The 21,393-nt window shown below is 42.6% G+C and overlaps 1 protein-coding gene across 2 annotated transcripts in view; it reads right to left on the reverse strand.

Annotated features, from left to right (window-relative positions):
* Positions 1-479: 479 nt before the first annotated feature.
* The window catches only part of poc1a (POC1 centriolar protein A), a 36,921-nt gene continuing 16,007 nt past the window's right edge, over positions 480-21,393 (reverse strand). Inside the window, exons 10-11 of one of the 2 annotated variants that reach the window (XM_076741227.1) lie at positions 10,379-10,651; positions 480-1,983 (exon numbers count right to left, since the gene is read on the reverse strand). In XM_076741227.1, coding sequence (XP_076597342.1) covers positions 1,873-1,983; positions 10,379-10,651 — 384 coding nt within the window. In that variant the 3' untranslated portion in view covers positions 480-1,872. The remainder of the gene's footprint in view (positions 1,984-10,378; positions 10,652-21,393) is intronic. The other variant, XM_076741236.1, reaches the window with a different exon arrangement.

Below are 21,393 nucleotides of genomic sequence, written 5' to 3' on the forward strand. Positions count from 1 at the left end.
AGAAAACACAGCGTGCGTCTAAGCGTAGCCTCGGGCTCTTTTTCACTGAAGCTTCTAAAAATAAAAAGTCCTGATCCAGCATCAGAGGTCAGGTTACATGAATCACTCGGCAGGTGAAACATAAAGATTTTGGACAGGCGTATTTAGCTCTCACCCCCGTGCTTTTGTGATAAATCATCACTCGAAATCTGGCAAAGAAAGGGTTGAAAATGTTTCACCTCCGGCAACAGATGACACAGCTCACGGCTCGTGATCTCAACATCTCTGCCGAGGACAATAAAGACGGAGAAGCCATCATTTTTCGGGCAACTGCGCGGCCTCTGCGGACCAATCAGAGCAGGAAGCAGTCTCTTAAAAGTAACCGGTGACATCATGGATTTGGCAACGATTATGAAAACAAACTCAGTTTCTCTCGATGCACAAACACCGCTCAGCGTCGTGAAAGAGCAACCGCAGTGGTTCTAAGAACTGAGATACTGTAAGAGTGAAAAAACATTTATTAACAAGGTACATAATAAGTTACTTTCAGTGTATTTAAGTTTCAGACAAAATGGGCATTAAGGGACGGAACAAGCTGCTTTCAAACTGCAGTAAATACAATCAGCTGCTTTGCACTCGGAGTAGAAAATCCAATATAGCACCATCTTTCCAACTTAAAGCGTAAGTCTGCCATTACTTTACATTTTCCTCTTTGTCAACACTCCAATGAGAAGACCAAAACCAACAATGCGTCCAGTCCATCTTCAGTACTTTCCGACCTTATCGGTGGCTTTCAGCCTATTAAAGGCCAAATAGTAATAAAAGCAAACATCTCTTAATCAGAAGTACATGAATTTGCTGCATGAGTGAGTGTTTGAGGTTGCAGCAACTTCTCTCTGGCTGGTACAGAGTGCAGATCTAATACCGGGGCTTAAAATCTGTCACTGCGTGAAACTCCATGAAATCATTTTCACATAAGGTAACATGAGGCCAAGGACCGCTGCGGCACTAACGGCCTGAGCTGGGAGCTTGCCGTGACTGAGTGAACTGCCGGTGGAAACGCTTAATCTTTATAATGATACTGACAAAGAAGCTGCATTTATTGTGATCAGTCATCACAGCTGATACCCAAACACCGCTCCAGCTTATCAAATCTGTGCTGGTATTTACCCCAGAGCAGCGCTGTGTGTGTGTGTTTTTAAAAGCATCTGGACAACATAGGAGGTCAACGGCACAGACGAACAATGTTATTATGAGGATCGATTCACCGTTATCCACTAATGATGAGGCTGTCGCTCTCTGAGCAGTGACTCATGACTTTTTCATTGAATATCTTTCTCTGGTTTAAAAAATGATTTAATTCCTGAACTGGCTTGCGTGCAGGCAAAACAGTCACGGCGCCTTCTGTGCATTTTGGCCGTATTTCAGTGAAAAAGAGTGTTTTAATGGACGCCATTTTGCACATAGAGCAGAGTTAAAACATCCATGTGCAGTGAAAGTCTCACACACACACACACACACACACACACACACACACACACACACACACACACAGTGACTAGCAGCAGGTCCTTCGTCAGCATAAAAGGGACTGCGCTCTCAGCACTGCTGTAGAGGAGCAACTTCTCTAATATTCAACTCCTTCACTTCTGATATCTCTTTGTAAAATAAGCAGACACAGTACATCAGCAGTGAGGCTCAGTGTGCATTTAAAGTCCAGTCGGGGGAAAGCGGTCCTCGTCGACTCTTTGCTAAACGTGTGAGCGTGTCAGATTTTAAGTGACACCTAACAACAACAGCGAGAGAGCACTCTAAATGCGTTTCTGTTAATAGTGTCGATGTGACCCCATTTCCCTCACACCGCAGCTCAACCTCTCTCTGACGCCGTCATCTTTAGTCCTCCTCTTGTCCCTGGAGACGGAGGCCGATCTCCATCTGGTTCTCCAAACACTCTTTGAGCTTGTCCTCTGTCAGCGTCAGCCGCTGCTCCAAGATCGAAACCGTCTGGATGGAGGCAGAGAGGGGAGAGGAGCGGGACAAAGAAAGAAAGAGGAGGGAAGGAAGGAGATGGATAAGAGAGAAAGAGCATGTTAGAGAGGGCTGTGCAGCATCAGCCTGACAGTAATGACTATATAATGGCTGTGTTTGTGTGTGTGAAAGAGGCAGTTTGTGTGTGTTTGAGACAGATGTTGTGCGTGCAAGACAATCCAGCTGATTATCGTCGAGAGATCTGCTGCCTGAGCCGAAAACGCCGGAGTTTCTGTGTCTGGCACGCACTCTCTCTTGTTCTTCCTCTCACACAGTTGCATAAACACACTTACGCACACAGAGAACACAAGAAAGTCACTATCCGAAACAGGATGGGCATGTGTGGGTAGTGAGATCACAGCGCGACATACTTTTCCTCTCAGCATCCTCCAAACAGTGACAGCGTTTGTTGTACGTTTGCGCTTGTGCATTTGAGCTCTGTGTCATCTGAGACTGTTCATCAGAGGAGCCTCCAGGTGAAATTTCCAGGGGTGCTGCCATCTGAATGAACGGATTACTGAGGATAGAGCCGGCTTTTCTGTCTGTTATCGTATCCGAGCTTCAGCAGCCACATTAAGGCAATAACTGAATCAGCCTTTTGTCATCTAAAACAAAGAGTGTTAGAGGATTCATGTGCGGACAAACAAGAGCCAGGAGAACTGAACGCAATGATTAAATCATTATATTGGCATTTTGATTAGATACCTTGGAGGTTTTAAAGAAGACGAATGGAGGAAAGAAATGCACAAACCACTGTTTAGTTTATATTGCCAGGAGTTGCTAACAGCCTCTGGAAGATAAATGCACCTCTACATCTAAATTGAAACATTTTTTTTGTGTGTATGCAGCTGATTTTTTTTCCTCTACTGCACTTTTATTTCCTAAATCTGTATTCGTCTAACACGTGTCTGCATCTATTACGTGTTAGCTGTCTGTGAACATTATTCTATTATTTCATTTTACCCTACATTAATTGTTTTTTCTCTTTTTCTACACATTATGTGAAGCACTTAAAGTGTCCTGTGTGTTCGAAAGGTGCAACACAGACAAACCTGCGACTACAGTTCAGAACGTGACGGCTGTTTGAGCGTAATCAAAATCTGTGAGGTGAGAGCTGCGCTAATGCAAACCACAGAGATGTGCAGCACGATTTGCAAAAAGATGACAGGACCGTGAATGAATCTTCTGCTGGAAACACCAAAGCGGCGACAGTTTCCTCTGGAAATAACTGTTTACTTGGCAAATGTTGCCTGGTGACAGTTTTGGATGGTCGTGCTCGGCAACAAAAATTTGGCTCGGGCAGGAACAATCATTCAGTAAACATGTCATGCACAGACAGATGAGGCTCTCTAGATTTCAGACAGTGAGTGAAAGATATGTCAACATGTCTTGACCTGTAATTTCATGTCTCTCCTTGTACCAGCGAGCGTACTTTTGAAAATTGCTAGAAAGCAGTGCAGAGATGAGTCATTTATCAAAACATAACCAGCTGTGGATGAGACATTGTGTTTGCTGGACAAAAAGAACAAAACCAATTTAGTTTACCTAAAAAGTGGTTAAAACTCTACGGCGAGTAACTCAAAACTATTATGTGATGTGCACTTCAATCGGGTCTAAATATGATGACTTTGATGGCACACTGCCTCCTTACCTCTGATTTCATTTCTGTTCCAGGACGCTCCCTCTTTCACCATAATTTAATCATTTAGTTTAAATCAAAGATCCTGGAGGATCTGTGTCAGCTTTTGAGCCTGATTTGAAAAGACTTAGAGAAACACAAAAGAGGATGAAATCAAGAAATAAAAAAAGCTGGACAGGACGCTCAATACTCAATTAAAAATATACTCTTACTACACTCACGTCAGGGTTTGGCCTGATTATCTACCAATTAACATCATAACCATCACGAGCACAATCAGATTTCAGATAATAATCATATTTTTAGTGCATCTGTAATTTGATTGTTGGACCAAATTCATCGACAGCAAAACATTAAAACTGTCCTGGTAAATGTCTGGTGACTGACAGACGTGTCCCAGCCAAAAACTCTCCAAGCGCTCCTGTCATTCAGTACAATCTGTTATTGAACATTTCCTTCATTGGCCAGTGTTCGCTCCTGTCTGTCCTGCTGTTATTAGCCCTGAGCTAGCCGCAGCCCCTCGCTACTCGCTAACTTGCCTCTTTTGTTGAGCCATGACGTTTAACCCACAAACAACACACTGACAACACACTGAGTGAGGCTCACAGCTGGATTTTTAGGGGACTGTGTTGTTACAAACGCCGGTGGGATTTTGAATGAGGTTTTCTTACTCGCGGACAGATTCCGGTGACACTTCGGCTCTTTATTTAAAAAAAAAAAAAAACTCAGGCTATCTGAGAAAACTACAGATCCAGCACACCATGTGCAGTGTGCTCTGCAGGCTGAATCCAGCCATCCAGATGTGTTTTGCTAATTAGCTAGCGAGGTCCTGTGTTGACCCCACAGTACCGCACAGACGAACACACGCAACCAGGCGGGGATAATCAAAGGCGTGATGATAGAGGAATTGACAGATTGTAAAAATCCCTTCGATAATCTCATCCTCCAACACACACAGCGCACACGCCGATGAGTTCAACAATGTGTGGGCGAGTGGTGTTTTCTTTTGGGTCATCAAACTAGATAACATCTCCTGCTATTTCATGCATCATAGAGAGAAAGGGCTTGTATTTCCTCTTTCTCTCCTTCTCTCTGCCGGTCTCCGTTTTCTAGATCAATACTACCCTGTTTATCTTACCAACCTGATACGGCCGTCCAGTCCTCGGCCCGGCCTGCTATCGCTGTTTGTGTGTGCGGTTCTGCACGTGTCCCCAGGCGGTGGCAACATTATACAGGCATATAGTTATCATCTGGAGTAGAAACCAAATCTCTATGCTCCTAAAAATAGAGCGAGCTGTTTTTCTTTTCTCTCCAGAACACATTATACTCTCCATCGCCCTGAGCATTACTTGCCTCTGTTACAAAGTCTCATAGCTTTGGTATGACCCTCGCTACAATAGTCTGAAAGTCAAAGACAGACAAACTGGTGCTGGTGATAGGTGGCGAAGTCAGCTCTTCTCTCTAAATGTAGCCGACTGATGTGTGTTATTAACTATGACGTAACTGAACTGAGTTACAGGAATGAAGAGAGTAAGAAAATAGCCGAAAATGAGCCGATGAAATTCTGATGAAAAACTAACAAAAACACAAAAGAACTGATAGACTGATGTTGTAAATAAGTCCAATATGAATAGACTGCATGTGTGGGAAACCACCAATCAATGACCAGATTACAATCTTTATCAGTTAAGAGCCTCAGCCTATTGTTTACATGCTAATATTAGCCTGTTAGCATGCTATGACAGCATTAAGTTTCAATTACAGCACAACAGTTCAACTGTGATTCTCTTCATTATCAATTCAACCGCGATTGTCATCATTAGCGAATATTTTTTTCAATTAATTGATGGTTTAGTCTATAAAATGTCAGAAAGTAGTGAAAAATACCAGTCAACATTTCCCAGTCCAAGGTGCTAAATGCTAAAAAAGACTCATATCATTGATGGTTAAAATAGTTTCCCATTTTCTATCAATCTAATAGATCTAATTGTTTTAGCTCTACTTCCAACATTCAGTATCTTTGTACTTTCTGTACTGCAGTTTCTAATTGTTTATCAGCCAACATACATTGATAGCAATACATCTTCAATTAGCAAACACTGGCTCATATACCAGTCCAGCCTCTCTTTGGCATGTTTGTTAACAGACTGGAAAATATCAATACCGCCATGTTTGTACTTCAAATCTATTTTAAGTGTCCATATTTCTCAGAATTATGGTACCTTATGTTGGGGAATTCTCTCTCTCACTCCATCTCAGACAGAAAGTACATGAACTGTCCTGGGTGCCATTTTAAAAGAACTGGTTTCATTCTCCCAGAGCACTGCTATAAAAACACAAATCAGAGAGTGCTCCCAATTGCTTTGAATCTCAAACACTGTGGTGAAAACTTTTGCAATTCCTCCAAAGAGCGTTTGGTTAGCAAACGGATTAGCGGTTTCTTAAAAGTCCACAACATACACTTTAGTCACAGGACGGGTTTTAATCTTTTCTACGGAACAATTGTGAGGAAAGTACGGGGACATGTTTCTTTCACTTCCTCGTTATGTTCCTCTGCTTGTAGCTGCTTTAACAGGAATATGAATTCAGTGGACTGCTCCATATCTATGTATATCTGTTGTGACATACGTGGGTTAAGCAGGAAAAAGCTGAACTGTGGCTACTCTGGTAGTCCGGGGGAATTACAGAACAGAAGAAAATCTTTCAAAGGAGCCAGTATGAATAAAAGACTTTCTGTTTTAGTTTTTCACCCCATGAGACAGACAGACAGAGATAGAGAGAGAGAGAGAGAGAGAGAGAGAGAGAGAGAGAGTATTCTTCATTCAATATTGTTAATAATTAAGTGGGTGAATGTGAAAGAAAAGAATAAGAGTGGGGTGTGAGAGGACATATAAGAGCGATGAATCATGAGACAGAGGAAGCAGAAAGGGGTATGGGGGTTGAGGATTGGGGGCGGGGGGGCGCAGACAAGTGAAAAGCAGCTAACACAGCAAACTGTGGCTTCGAAAGCTTCGGCCTAATGTTGAATAATTCATCGTCTTCCCGCTCAGTCTCCTCGACTGTTAGAGTTACAAAGAGGAGTAATAGTGAGAAATAATGCAGGGGAAAAGACTTATGAAGGAGCAGGACTCTTCAGATGATGGGGTAGTAATTGACTGACGAAGATGAAGAGAAATTAGAAGAGATTAGCACTGCTCACACCCTGACATTATGAAACAGTATGACAGCATTTTGAGTCCTGAAAGCTGCCTTTTAGAGAATTAACAGCCTCGTGAGCGACAGACTAAACTAAATCAACCTCCCTCCAGATATTTTAATCTATATTAAGCAAACCTGACTTTTGGTTCAAGAGAGGCTTCTGCATGCTGGAGCCATTTTTGTGCCTCTCAAACCACCGTTTCCCACATAACTATTTAAAGTTCCAGCGGTCTGAATGAAATTACAACATAATGCAACTAGTGGCTGACTGAGCTGCACTGCGTTCTGCAGAAACAACTTTTTTTTTTTTTTTAAACTCTCATCAACAAGCTGCGTGTAAAACAGCAGGTGAGGTTCAGGTCACTGGTCCACCACTGTTAACATCTGTATGGGTGGAACATAGCGTGTTGAAGCCTGCACCGCCGAGCTATTTGCAGCACGCTTATTGATTTTTATGCCGGCTTCTACACAAGTGCTCTTGTGTAATTCACAGTCGGATTCTCAGACCAATCTGAGATTCAGTTTCATGTCCCATTGAACACCTGCTGTAACTTAAAGATGCCCTTCATTTACATTTAATGTTACAACAAACGCATTAACTGCATTTCCTTCCTCATAAAACAGCTGCAAAGACATTTTTTAAACATTTTGAAACAGCCATCGTTGAAGCTATATTCACTATCTTTCAGTCTCATTTGCTCTTGCTGGGGCTTTGCTGCTTTTCTTCACACATTATCAGCACACGTGGACCAGTGGATTAATGCGAAGCCATTGGCGGGACTGTGAACTGTGTCACGCATGAGACAAACAAATAGTCCAGTCACTCGTGGCGCTACTAAAGGACAAAAGATCTCCACTCCACAGAGTACCTTTACACGTTTTACAGTTTTTCTTTGCTTTGTAATTTTCCTTCCTAATTGTTAATGTGCCTTTTTTATTTTAGTCGTTTTTAAATTAGTTGGATACACAAGTCTGAAACCCAGTCCCATAGTTAAAAAGCCTATTAAAACACAAGTTACGAGCCACATGAGGGATGACAACAAAGTCCTTTACTGCGCCGACACTGCTGGAAGTGACTGAAAAGCCACAAGGGAAGAACAATGCTTTTTCAGTGGCAGCCTTAAGATGGTCATAAATTTACATTTACAGTAAATACTGTATACATAAAGACAGCTCAACATAGACCACCATATATGATTTCCCACCAGGCATCCCAGTCTGATGACCTAATCTAGAAAAGACATCATCCATGTTTCCACTCCTGAAAAATTCAAAGCAAACAACAAAAGAACTGAGGGATAAAAGCAGACGCAGACGATCCATCTGGTATCAGGGTTGGGGTACAGTGTGCTTGAAAGGAAAAGGTTGACACCATCCCCCTGGGAGGGGTTAGTTGGCTGCCTGGCTGCCCTAGGCCAATATTAAACGCTCCCACATGCCGGACTGCAGCTTGAAAGGAGACGAAAGAAAGAACGGGGGGGGGGCCCAGAGAGCAACCTTTGACAGAAACACACACATGTACAAGAAGTGTTTCTGCATCTCTGCATGGCCATTAAGCATTTACACTTACTATCAGTGAGTGAGGCAGAGTGCTGCCAGCACTCATATATGAATGATGTGTTTTCCTCAGGGCACATTCACAACCTCCGGCTAAAACTCAGCACACACACACACACACACACACACAGACACACACAGACACACACACACACACACACACACACACACACACACACACACACACACGCACACGCACACACACACACACACACACCCTGTGCTCCCTCAATCAGCTCCTCCCATTGCTCTACCTTCCTGTCCTCCACCTCTTCCTCCTCACCTGACTCTGTCTCCACAGGGTGTTTCTTGTTTCTCTCTTTTCAACCATTTTCCTCAGTTCCATTCTCACAGTCAAGACGCTTGATGTTTTGGGGCGACATCGTTCAGCTGCTGATTCATTATTCGGTGATTCTTTTGGTGAACCGCTCAAACTAGATACTTAGGAGAAAATGTGCAGCAGTTACAGAATAATGGTAAAAAATGTAAATAAACAATTTAAATGAAACACTCCCCGGCCTGCAGGCGCATTTGGATCGGCACAAGGAATAAAAGTTTAATGCGATTATATCAGGAATGCACCGATCTTAAAACTAATTGGTGATTCTTTCCAATATCTGACAGCCACAGCTGCATATGATTCACAATAAAAGCCTTCTGTGGAAATGAAGGGATAATGGCTTTTAATCGGGTGCAGAGTGTTCATTTACAGCATCTCAACAGCGAGAGGAGAAAACAGGCCAGCGGACAGACGGATAAATGAGAGAGGTGTTAGGAACACCTTGCACTGAAGTGTGGTCAGGTGCACTGGCTGCAGCCTCAGGGACTGCCTGGGAGTTGGGTCAGCTAAATAAAAATCTCAACAGCAACAAAAAGATGTGCTGCTGTCCAGTGCACTTAAAATTCACAACTCTCATTAATACAAGTTGCAAAATCAACAGCTGAAGGTATTTCTTTCATACTGGATAGGATTTTAGTCAATGTCCCCACAGTACTGCATGATGGGGGAGAATACTGTTGTAATCATCTCCCCCCTTGGATTGTGAGTTTGTTTTCCAGTCCAGAAAAGCATAAGTGACCCTCGATCGTGATTGAACCACAACGGTGCAACTGGGCTCTAAATATGTTGGAAACCCGTCTTTCTCTGGGCCCTGTGAAGTCTACTCAGTATTGAGACTGAACAGGTTTTTTGTCAGTCCATCGCATCTTCAGCTGAGTACGTGATCCACTTCCAACAGTGCAGTTTCTAGAATAGCTGTAAATTGTTATCAGCATTATTGTGCACTTGACACTGAAGCAGGACCCTGTTTCTGTTTAAATCTGCTCAGAATTTGATGCTAAGCCTCCAATTTCTCCTACCAGCACTCAGATGTGTCTTTGTCTCTTTCTGTCCTTTCAGTCGTGAGTCTGGTTGAACTGCTGAACATCATTTTGTACAAAAAAATACTTTTATTTGCAAACTGTTCATACAAAACAACATTTATTGTTCCTTGTGTGTATGAATAGATGATGCCTGTTACAGGGTCAGGTCACCCATATTACAAGTCTAATTTTGTTTTTGTCCCCTACAGAATGGCCTTTCATTTGTGGTGCATGCTGCATTAAAACTACTTTTCAAAAACTTAATAGCCAGTGTAGCTTTTGCAAAGCAGCGACCCCAGACACCCCAGTGTGGACAGGATCAGTGTTTTCATGTTTGCGAAAGAAAAACTCAAATGTAGCTATGAATGCACGGAATAAAACCTGCCACAGTTATACACATCTGTGCAGAGTAAGTGTGCCAGTTTAATGCAGTACCAAACAGCTCGGAAGAGGTTGTTCTTTTTTAATACTTTTGTGTCTGAGCTGCTCAAATCATCTCTGGCCTGCAGGTTGAAAAGTAAAGGAAGCTTTTGTTCTGAACAGAGCGCGTGGGTGGCACAGACAAAGTACAATGCATGCTGTTTGTCATGAAAGATTAGCACATATTCTGCTTACCTGAGTGAGAATATCCAGTTGACCTATTATGTGTTCCAGAGTGCTGGCTAGACCGGGGGGTACGCCTCCATCTGACGGCTGTGCCTGAACCTGGGGTGGACGCTGTGGTGGGCCCTGGGTCTGTGTCTGGTGGGTGGAGGAGGAGTTGGTGCTGGGGTTTCTGTAGGTGTTGAAATGAGTCGCTCTGCTGTGGCTGCCGCTGCGACTGCCGCTCTGAGTGTGGGCAGCAGTGTGGGAGTCCTGTCCGTTAACAGGTTCTGACGGTTCAGAAGCCTAAAAACAGAGAGGAAGGAGGGTGAAGAGTTGTCAGAGTCAGATGGTGCTTCACATACAAGACGGTAGAAATATGACAGCCTCACAGTCAAAGAGAGCCAAAGAGTTTAGTGCACGTTACAGATGGTGACCATATGATCGGTGCCAAATAACTGTTAAATAAAGACAGAGCAAAGTGCTGAATTAGATCATTGATGAATCACAAACTGACTTTCTGGAGGGTCATCATATCAGTAACAGAATTCGTGCCCTGTTGAGACAGTTGTAGTTAATATTAGATCTCCTGAGACTTAGTCAGCCTGTGAAATGTATATATCATCATCAACAGTCTTTTTTCATCTCTGGCATGAGCAACATATTTTGCTCAGATGTCCATCAGGCTCTTTTTATTTGCTGTGTGTGTGGTCGATACCACAAACATTTGTGACTCAAATGTTTTTCTGACTACAATGATGTTCATCCTGCACTCACCACCAACTCCCGCTCCACACTACTGTACGCACTGAGTTCAGATCTTTCTTTTTCATCACGTCTTTCATTTTCAGTCTTAGTTTTCTGTCATCCTGATTTTCCATATTGTAATTTATCTCATTTCTGTGTACATGACATCCACTGCATGTCTGTCTTTTCTTATGTTTTGCCACAGAATGTAAGAGCACAGTAAGACCTTAAAGTGCAACTTGAAATTGGAAACCAATCAATGATGACTCTGCTTAAATGAGCTTTGTTTCAGCGAAGGAGCCAGACTTCAGAAGGGCTATGGAGTCAAAAGAGGGAAACTGCTGACTCTCTCCTTCTGTCTCTCTCTCTCAAACACACACACACACACACACACACACACACACACACACACACAAATTGCCAGTCAGTCTGCCTCCTGTGTTGTGATTAATTCAATGAGACATAAACACATGAAGGTCAGTGACCACATCGCTCCATCACCACGACTATGTGACTAAAAACTGTGTGCACACATCTATAGTTTTTTTTTTCAAACGCCTGTCTGTCTCTGTAGACCTCAGCCTGGTCGTGAGGAATGGTGTGTGTGCATGTGGATCCGTCCCAAGACAACATCTCTTCTCCATCCCAGCGAGTTAGACAGCAACCGCTGTACTCATCACCACGCAACAGGAAATCTATTCACACTCAGCTAAACATGTTTAAGACTGCAGTGTCAAGCTGTGCTCTTCCTAAATGAAGCCAGATGAGCGGAGCTGTCAGCTGTCACCTGGCTCTACACGTTTGCCACAGACGGGGGTAATGCATACTGCCACAGTGAAACCGGCAGCGATCCCCTGCAGTCATGTACAATGAGCTATGAGATGTTCCTTTATGTGATCTGCTCCTTTGTCACCCCGTGTCAGCTCTGACGAAAAAAACCAGCATTTCCCTAAATGTGACGCTCCTTGACTGAAACAGTATCAACACGACTAACAAATGCTACAAAGTCTGAAACTGCAGCCTTTGGATATTGTGTGAAAGAATAAGACAATACAAAAGAGGTTAGTCGCCAGCTCTGCGAGAAGGTTTAATATGTGAAAATGAGATCACGCAGCCAGAATCAATTGCATGCTGAGGAAGAAAATGGAAGAAGAGGAACTCAATGCCCTTCAGCGTGTGCCACCAACTTGCAATTGGTTCAGCCCTCAATGCGTTCTCAATATGCTATGCAGTGCACGCCGAGGCTGAGCAACAGAGGGGAGAAACTGTCCAATCACTCAGCTTGTTTTCTTTTTCTTTTGCTCACAATCAAAACGTACCTGTGATATCTGCACATCTGTGTTTGTCTATCAGCCATGTCACAGCTTTTGGTTTGCAGTTTAGCTACGTGGCATTTGACTGAGTGAACAAAGCAGAGAATCTGTGGATTCATCTGACCTGCTGCATGAGAGCAGAGGTGATGGATACTCCTTCACTGCCACTGCACACGGTAAAAACCTCAAAGTCAGAACGAGAGAGGGACATGCGCTCCCATTGACTAAAACTAGATGTGCTGGAAACAGGAAGCAAACAGAAAATAATACACCCGCACGCTTATTACTAATATTCTGATCATTTTTTCAAGGATCTAACTGAGTCAAACAGTATAGGCCACACTTTCCCTGGGAAAACAGAGCAGACAAGTAAAGCCACCGGTGCGGCGACAACAGCTCGCATTGGGCTCTAACCGGTCTGCCACCCACACAACCCAATTATGCTGTTTTCAGTATGTGAGCATACCTTTTGTAGCCACAATATCAAAATACTGCCATATCATCGCAGAAATGATTCCACTGAAAATGCTAAATACTTATATGTAATGACTGCACTGATAATTAATTCACATTTAAGTGTGAACTATATCATCAACATCAATCATTTTACAGAAGCGTCACGCCAAAATCATTTGTAATCCTGAAGAATAAATAAAACACAGCATCAGTCGATTTCCTCATTTTCACTGCTGTGCTCGATTCCTCTGCCGCTCTCATGTCCTGATCATCTGTTGGTGGTGGCACAAAGACAGGAGGAAAGAGAGAGAGAGGGAGGGCGGGAGAGAAGAGACAATAGAGCAGTTCTGCTGAGCCTACAAGCTCCACCAAGACTGGATTAACTCTTGTTGAGAGTTCGACTTATAGCTTTGTATTGAACCAGCTGCTTAAACACACAGCAAGCGCCGGTCCCCACATAAACACACACATGCTCATACAGAAAAGCAGCGGCAAACATGGATGTAGACACACGGATATCTGCTAGGTGGGAGACACTGGGAGAAGGTGGTGCTGAAGAAAAGAAGAAAGATGCTCATGTTATCTTTTTTTAAACACAACAAACAAAAATATTTAAACCCAAACATTTTTGTTCACACTTTTGAATGTTTTTGACAGCTTTTTCATCTTCTGCACTCATTCTCAAGTCAAACTGGCAGTGGACAAGCTTTTTGCTTTAACTTATCATTATGAAGTAAATGTTGATCGCACAGTCTACGAGCTACAGAATAATGTCACCATCTATGTTTAGACTGGTTCCTTATAAGCCTCACTTTCACTGTGTGATCTGGTCGATCAGACTGACTGGATCGATCTGATTATCGATGTGAAAATCACTGGACGGAGAACATGTAATCAGCGTCTTTGTTGTGCATTTTCTTCCATTTTCTAAAAACATAAAATAACATGATACTAACTCTTACTTTTCTCAACACTTAGTAAAGAATTTCTATCTGTCATGTCTCCTTTATAGACTAAATGAATGAATAAATTGAATGAATGAATGAATGAATAAACGAGACTGACTTTTTGTGGTTCTTCACTTCATGTTGTAACGTCACACAGCAGGTATATCCTATGTTACGCTGCCACCTAGTGGACATTTAAATACACTTTGTTACAAAGTAGTCAAACAGACCTATAGCCTTATCCCAGCTGCTATAACAAAAAAAAAAAAAAGACCAATCTGTATCAGCTGTGTGTTGGCTGAGATGGCTCACAGATTATTGCTAATCGGCATAGGCGACGAAAAACACGATCAGGGCACCCCTTCGTAGGAGCAAAGTTTTTTCTTTGCATCAACAATCAAAATTTTGCCAAATCAGACTAATTACGAGCTGTTAGTCTTTCAGTTTAGTCATAAAAAAGCAAACTTAGTTGTCATTTGCAATCAAGCAGTAAAATGGTTTCTACAGTGTACCACTGTGGGCTTTATTTACCTTATAACATACAGTCCTTTGCAATGTGACGTGTACACAGCGAGGTTGACCCTAAAACAATATACCGTTCTGCAAACTCAACCCGTCCTGTACCACCGCAGTCATACGTGGGGGCCAGGGAAAACCCTGATACGCACAAGTGCACACACACGCACACACGCAAACACAGTAACCACCTCCTAATGAATCACCTGGAGTGGAAAAACCAACAGTGGAAAATTTCCTGAGGCCCAAATTAAACTCTTCTGACACAGCGAGCCATCAATACACCCTGCGAGCTGCCTACAGAACCATTCATCATGCTACGCCACACACAGTAGGCTGCCCACCTGAAAATTTGGAAATTTTCTGAGGATAGAGCAGAAAAGCGACGACAGGTGAAACCTGCCTATGCCTCAGCAGCTGGTTCCTCAATCAGTTTTAGTCTTAATTGGGTGATATGTGGGTAAAAAGGGCCGAGTCAACAATGGATACCCAGATACCCTGAAGACATTTAAGAGTATGACTGTCTTTAATGAAGGCGATATGACTGGCGTTCACTGTTGTATATCCGACCCTGTACGACTTGTTGCATTCAGCTGGGTTCTATGTGTGAACAGCGGCGATGACTGCAACACTAACAGTAAGAGTTTCCAGTTGAGAGAGAGTCACGCCGTTTACTCAGCGTGTACTATGTATTCAGCTGCATTATGGAGAACAGACCTTTCCCTCAGTGGACAACTGGACTTGTCAAGCACAGGTGTAACTAATAACACAGATCATGGCTACATTTCACGTTTACGTACCAGTACCAGAGCTCTTTTGTTACGGCTCATTGGCTTACTGGCACGTCTGACAGAGCTGTCATTAATGTTATTAGTTACACTTGTCCTTGACAAGTCAAAATGTCTGCAATTAGAAAGGTATATTTAGGACAGCACTCCCTGAGAAAATAGAATCTCCTACACTTCGACAGGATTTTTTTCTTAGTTAAGTAATATTAAGTAATATTATTGTTGGCTCTTGTCTGGTAAATAGGTCTTTTTCACAGACGACACACTGACATGACACAGTAGAAGCACCATGTGTAAATAATAAAATGAATAATGGCTGAATTCCATTTAGCTGCCTCTGTTTCAGGGTCACTGTCACACAGCATGACTTACTGGGACACTTCAATAGAACAGAGCCATCGTAAATGTTATCAGTAACCTCTGCTTTTCCTACTATTAAAGTCATAATGTCTGCTGTAAAAAGGCCATTATGGCGCATTCTTGTGTTCGTACATTTACTAATTGTAAGAACGAGTGGGATGGGTATTTATGCTGTTTATAAAAGAACAAAATAAAATGTCAAGTCTCTTCTACATAAACAATTTAAGTGACCACCTCCGGTCAACTTCAGACAGGTAGCTTGGCAGATGTTAAATGTAAAAGACAGACAGCTGATGAACTGAGTTGGCGGAAACTCCCACTAAACTTGCAGTCACACAGCATCGTTGTTTCTTTAAGCTTATCATCTTAAAAGCTCTGAATTGGGACCTTTGGGATTCAAAGCTGAGACGTAGCCACTCCTGTCAGTCTGAAGCTAATGTTGGCTCAAGCATCTACAGTGCAGAGCTGTCAACATTAGCATCAGGGGTTGTGAGTTTGATGTCAAAACACTGTCAGATGGAATTTACCAGCAGTTTGTCATTATTACATAACTGGGAAACTATGCAGCTGCAAACTCTGCAGAATCAGATACATTAGATGAATGCAGCTTCTGAATGTTATTGACAAGCCAAGCTTAGCTGAATTCACTGCATTCAGAAGAGAAGCAGAGAGCAAAAAAACACAAAAGAGACTCGCTGCCCTCCGTTTCCACAACAGTTCAGTCAGTTTTGTATGGAACTGTGGGCAAAAGTTCATTTGTAAAATTTAAAAAGTTGTTTTTAACTCTACTGTAGCCTCACTGCAAACGCTTTACTGTAAAGACAAGCAGCATACATGACAAAAATAAGGTCCTAGATGCGTTGCTACCAGCTGTTGCTAATTAACAGGCCTCACAGTTTTAACTGACTATTAAAAGATAATGTCTATGCTCTGCCCGCCCTTTCCTTTACATTACTCTGAGCACAGATGGCATCGCCGGTGATAACAGATCTTGTCGTTCTGCTATGGAACAAGCCTTATTTTGTACATTTTGCCCAGCGCGGAAAAAAAACCCTACAGACAGAGTAAATATTTTGCGAGCAGAGACGATCCATCATACCTTCCCTCTGACGCTTAATCACATTACAAATTAAAAACACAAAATAAACAGTGCGTCTCCCTTTGATTGAATAGGTAAGGCTGGAGGGTGTGTGCGTCATAATGTAACATGTAGACAAATCTTATCACCAGCTGACATCTCAGCTAATTACACTGGAGCAAACACTTCATGACAAGCTGCCAGTGATGCTGTGTGATGGATGAAGCCGGTGATGTGACTCAGCTCTGACTTATGCTTCTGGACCTGGTTATAGCTTATAGAATTGACAAGGGAGGGTGTTTCCCACTAAAGCCTTTTATTAATGCTCCTTAGTCAACTTCTCACTCTCATTTTCCATTTCTCTCTGAATGCCTCTCTCACTCCTTCTTCCTGCACCCTTTTTTTTTCTAACCCTAATCTCTCTCTCTCCTTGCTCCTCCCTCTGTCTGCCTCCATTTTTCTCTCTTTCTTCCCATTTCTCCTGATCTCTTTTAATCTCTCCCTCTGTATTTAGTGTAACCAGGATCAACAAAAGTCCATTAATGGCTCACGAATTCTCTCTTTTCATCACTCTCATGCTTTTGCACCTCAGTTTTGTTTTTTCTCTCCAGTCTGCCAATATTGTCTAGCTCGCTCACGTGCTCACCCTGTTTTCCCACTTTCCTACCTTTCCCTCTCCTTGTTCCTCGCTGATGTTCTCTCGCTCCACTGGACCATTAGGCTCTCTTTAACTCCGCTGCTATCTTGTCTTCCACACTTCCTTGTCACACCCCATGCCTTTCCCTCCCCTGCTCGCTCTCAGTCCCCTGCTGTCAAATGCATTCAACTCACGCTGTCAGAACAAGACCACCTGCCTTTCCATACCAGCACCTTAAAGATGCACACACGCAACCACAAACACTCTGTCAGAATATGCAGTCTACAGTGCAATGCTCTGAGGTCTTAAATACATTCGTGCATCCACTGCCGTCGAGTCTCTAATTAAGGAGAGTGCCAGTAAAGTTTGGCCTGCTACAGCACAGCTACAGCAGCCTATTAGCCCATGTAAATGGTGGAGATAGAAGTTCATACAGCTACCGCAGTCTCAGAACCCCCTCCCCGCTCTCCAATCCACATCCTAAAGCTGAGCCGAGCAATGCAGTGATGTGTATGTGTGTGTGTGTGTGTGTGTGTTGAGCTGTGAAGGGAAGCCTGCTGTGAGTGTGCAGCTCGTCTGTCTGCACACGTGAGTGGGGAGAAAGACCCAGATGTGAAGCTAGAGACAGGAAGGGGGGAGGGGGGGTGGATGGAGGGATTAGGGCGGATGTGATCAGAGAGAGCTGATCTGCCTGTCAGCAATGGTTGGCACTCACACGCACACACGCACACACACACATTGATGCATCCCTTCTCACACACCGAAACAGGGACACATAAAGATTCGCTCAGCTGTGTTGAGCACAGAGAGAGGCTGACTGAACCACACACACTCTCAATCTTCAGCTGGAGAGACCTCATTTTAAAGCTGGCTTATTGTGTTTAACAAATAGGCCTACATGTTCCTGGTGTAGTGCCCATCGCTGGCAAATTACCAGGGAGCTTCACATCCAAGTACATTAAAGGATCAGCATATCAAATTAGCTGCTTATGAAATCCCTGTGGATTTGATTCTGAGAGGGCAGCAGCCATGGGTGGCCTTTGCCTCCGTATGAATAAACACAGCATTACTGTCTCATTAGTCAATTTCTTCCCGGTGAAATGAATTATAGCCAGTTGTGTGTAATACTGGATGTACGACATAGCAAAGAAGGACGGTTTTAACACCTAAGTCATATTAGCTGAGACTAGAGGGCCGTAGTCTGTTTTAAAGCCAGACCTGCGGTTTCTATTTACTGGTTTTGAGAGAAGTTGGCCAACTATACGGTCATTTGGGAGGATGTACATTATGGTGCTGTTGAGCTGTACTGCATTATGACAGGTGTTTCTATTATTTTGTCCACCTCAATTATATCAATAAGGGTGGGCTAAGTAACAGAAAAATCTCTGGAAACACAACACAGTTTAACAGCGCTGCTAACGAAACCCTCCAAAATGATGGTACGCTGAACGAACACCTCTTTGAAACAACACAAACTGAACATCATAACCTTGATAGCGGCCTGTACGGTAGGAAAACACTGGTGTGTCCAGTGTGCTGAGTAGTGAGGAGCAGATGTAATCAAAGCACTTCATCACGATAGGGCTGACTGTCACTGGGTGGTACCCATTCAGACTGGTCTTGTTTTCTTGGCACAGGGAAGATGGTGGACTTCTTGAAGCACGTGGGTACGACTGATTGAATGTCATTGAACACTGGTGCTAGCTGGCTGGCACATTTTTGAGGACCCTCTGTGATCCGGTACTGCTGCTTTCTTGGTGTTGACACACCTGGAAGCCCTCCTGACATCATGCTCAGAATGGGTGATAGGTGGGAAAGGTGCGCCCACCTCCATTGACCTCTTCTTTAGCTGTTTTTGCCTGCTGGTTGCTGACGGTATATGAGGTTTTTGACATTCTGCAACTCTCAATTTCCAATTTTTGCATATGAAGTGTAATCCTGAGTGTAAACAGGCTGATAGTATTCACATTTTGTGCTTCACTTTAATTAGTTTGCAGTCAGGCTTAGCAAGCGGCTGTAGTGCTCCAAAACTCCTTTCACGGCTGCTTTCAGAAAGCACATCTTGTTTACTATATTCTGCTCTCTAAAATCTGTCAATTTATAACATCACATTAGATCCACTTATCCGGTATCAGAGCACCTCTCTCTATTTTATACTCTCCTTTTAAACTCATAAAACCGTTGAATACTCTTTCCAAGAGAGAAGAAAACGCACACATTTAGGCGAGCGGGTGACATTTTTCTCCTCTGTGCTTCCTCTCTGGCAACACGTGTCTGGGACTTGCGGCAGTTTATGAGAGATGAAAGGGCCTGTATTAATAATAAATTATGAATGGCTAAATTATACATGAAAAGGAAAATCTAGGAAGCTGGCACTTCCAGGTGCAGTTACTACCATGACTTCAACTGTAATAACTGGCAGAAGACATTTCAGATACGAGGATGAAAGAAATGTCATTGGCAGGAAATAACTCGGGTTAATGAGGTCAGTGTGTGTGTGTATGTGTGTGTGCATGCAACTCTATATGTCAATATTATTAGAACATTATTTGAATGGTAGTTGTAGCAGTCAAAATATTTAATGGCTACTAGCAGGAACTAGAGAGACAGTGAAGTCAAATACCAAAGCGGAGTTATTGTTTCAGTCATTTTAAACGTGTATTTTTTATGACTTGATGTTTCAGTTACAGCTGAGTGACCCCTGAGGATATGATGCCTGCCACTGAATTGTAAGCTTTCATGCTAACGGGAACATAAGTAACACATGTGTAGAAGATTAAAAAAGGTGGCTGGTTCTCATCTGTCTCCATTTCCTCCATCAGTCAGATCTGATATGTAGCAACATAATCAACACAAGAAACCTGATGAATCTCATTCGGAAATGCTGGAGCTCAACATTAAATTCATGCATGGGTTTTACATTCATAGCTCTGTGTTCTGAATCAGCCATTCACTCAGCCATTGAACTACTTTGTGTGCACTTTATCCACAGGTTAAAAAATTGAATCAGTACCATCGCAGGCAAGAGACCAATTTTCATAAAGAAACCGTGATTGAAATGCGTAAATCGACTGTGCATATGCATTAAACATTACGCTGCACACTATACTATTGTCCCATGTTTAACCCTCACAGTCAAAGCAATATCCACAAAATGAACCAGGTGGTTACAAAGCTGTGGTTTTTATTGCCTTTGTCTATATCGCCAGTGCTTAAACACGGAGGTAGCTGGGCAGCTTGTAAAAAGAATCCATTCGTTTTATTCCAGATTCAACTAAAACTTAATTTCTCTATAAAGACAAAAAAAATCTGCCAATGGAGAGCAAAATCATTCCTTATATAAGGAAATTACTGAAGTAACACATGACATGAATTGTGTGAAGGAAATAAAGTCTTATTCTCTTATGCCCAATTGGCCATTCTCACTGTGTCTGAGTTAAATGTTAAAGGTAAATGTGCTGATACTGAACTGTCTGACCAACATTGCATCATATCATATCATTTGATTCTTTGTGGGTTTACAGTTGGTTAGACTCAGAGAAAACCGACTGAGTTTACCTAGAATTTACATTTATTTGGAAAGCTTTAAGAAGCCTCAGTTGTGAGAATAAAGGTTCCAACTTTAATCAAAGTGTTCCTTTTTTACCTTTCCAGCTATATTCTTTTTGATTTTGATGTTTTTAACCGCAAACATCATCTCAGATTTTCTGAATGATAAACAGAATTAATGGTGCTGTTTGAAAAGGTTTTCTCTCACAGCAAAAGGAAAAATGAGTCAGGACAGTGCTGATGAATGTCAGCCATGCACCCATTCAGCACGGTAGAATCTCTGTGGTTTCTCTCTGACACCGAGTGATATAAAAACAGCACATATCATCTTAACAAAGGCGTCATTTACCACCAAACAATCCACCTAAAAAGACTCAGTGAGGCATTGAAAGGGATTTTGATTCAATAAGCAGGTTCAGAGCTGCATTCAGATTCAGTAAAATGCATTCGAGCCCCCTCCCTCCGGTCACATGAGCTGGACTAAACTGACCAGAAATCCACCAGCACTCTTTTCTAATTCTGAACTGAGAATCTGAAGCTGCCAAAACACAACACAACAAGTCAAATACATCAAATATAGAACAAATGCATGTTCCATCACTTAAAAATGCATCTGTTTTTCACATGATAGAGCGCCAACAAGCCTCACTTGAACTG

The sequence above is a fragment of the Chaetodon auriga genome, chromosome 2 (assembly GCF_051107435.1).
Source record: "Chaetodon auriga isolate fChaAug3 chromosome 2, fChaAug3.hap1, whole genome shotgun sequence".
Lineage (NCBI taxonomy): Eukaryota > Metazoa > Chordata > Actinopteri > Chaetodontiformes > Chaetodontidae > Chaetodon > Chaetodon auriga.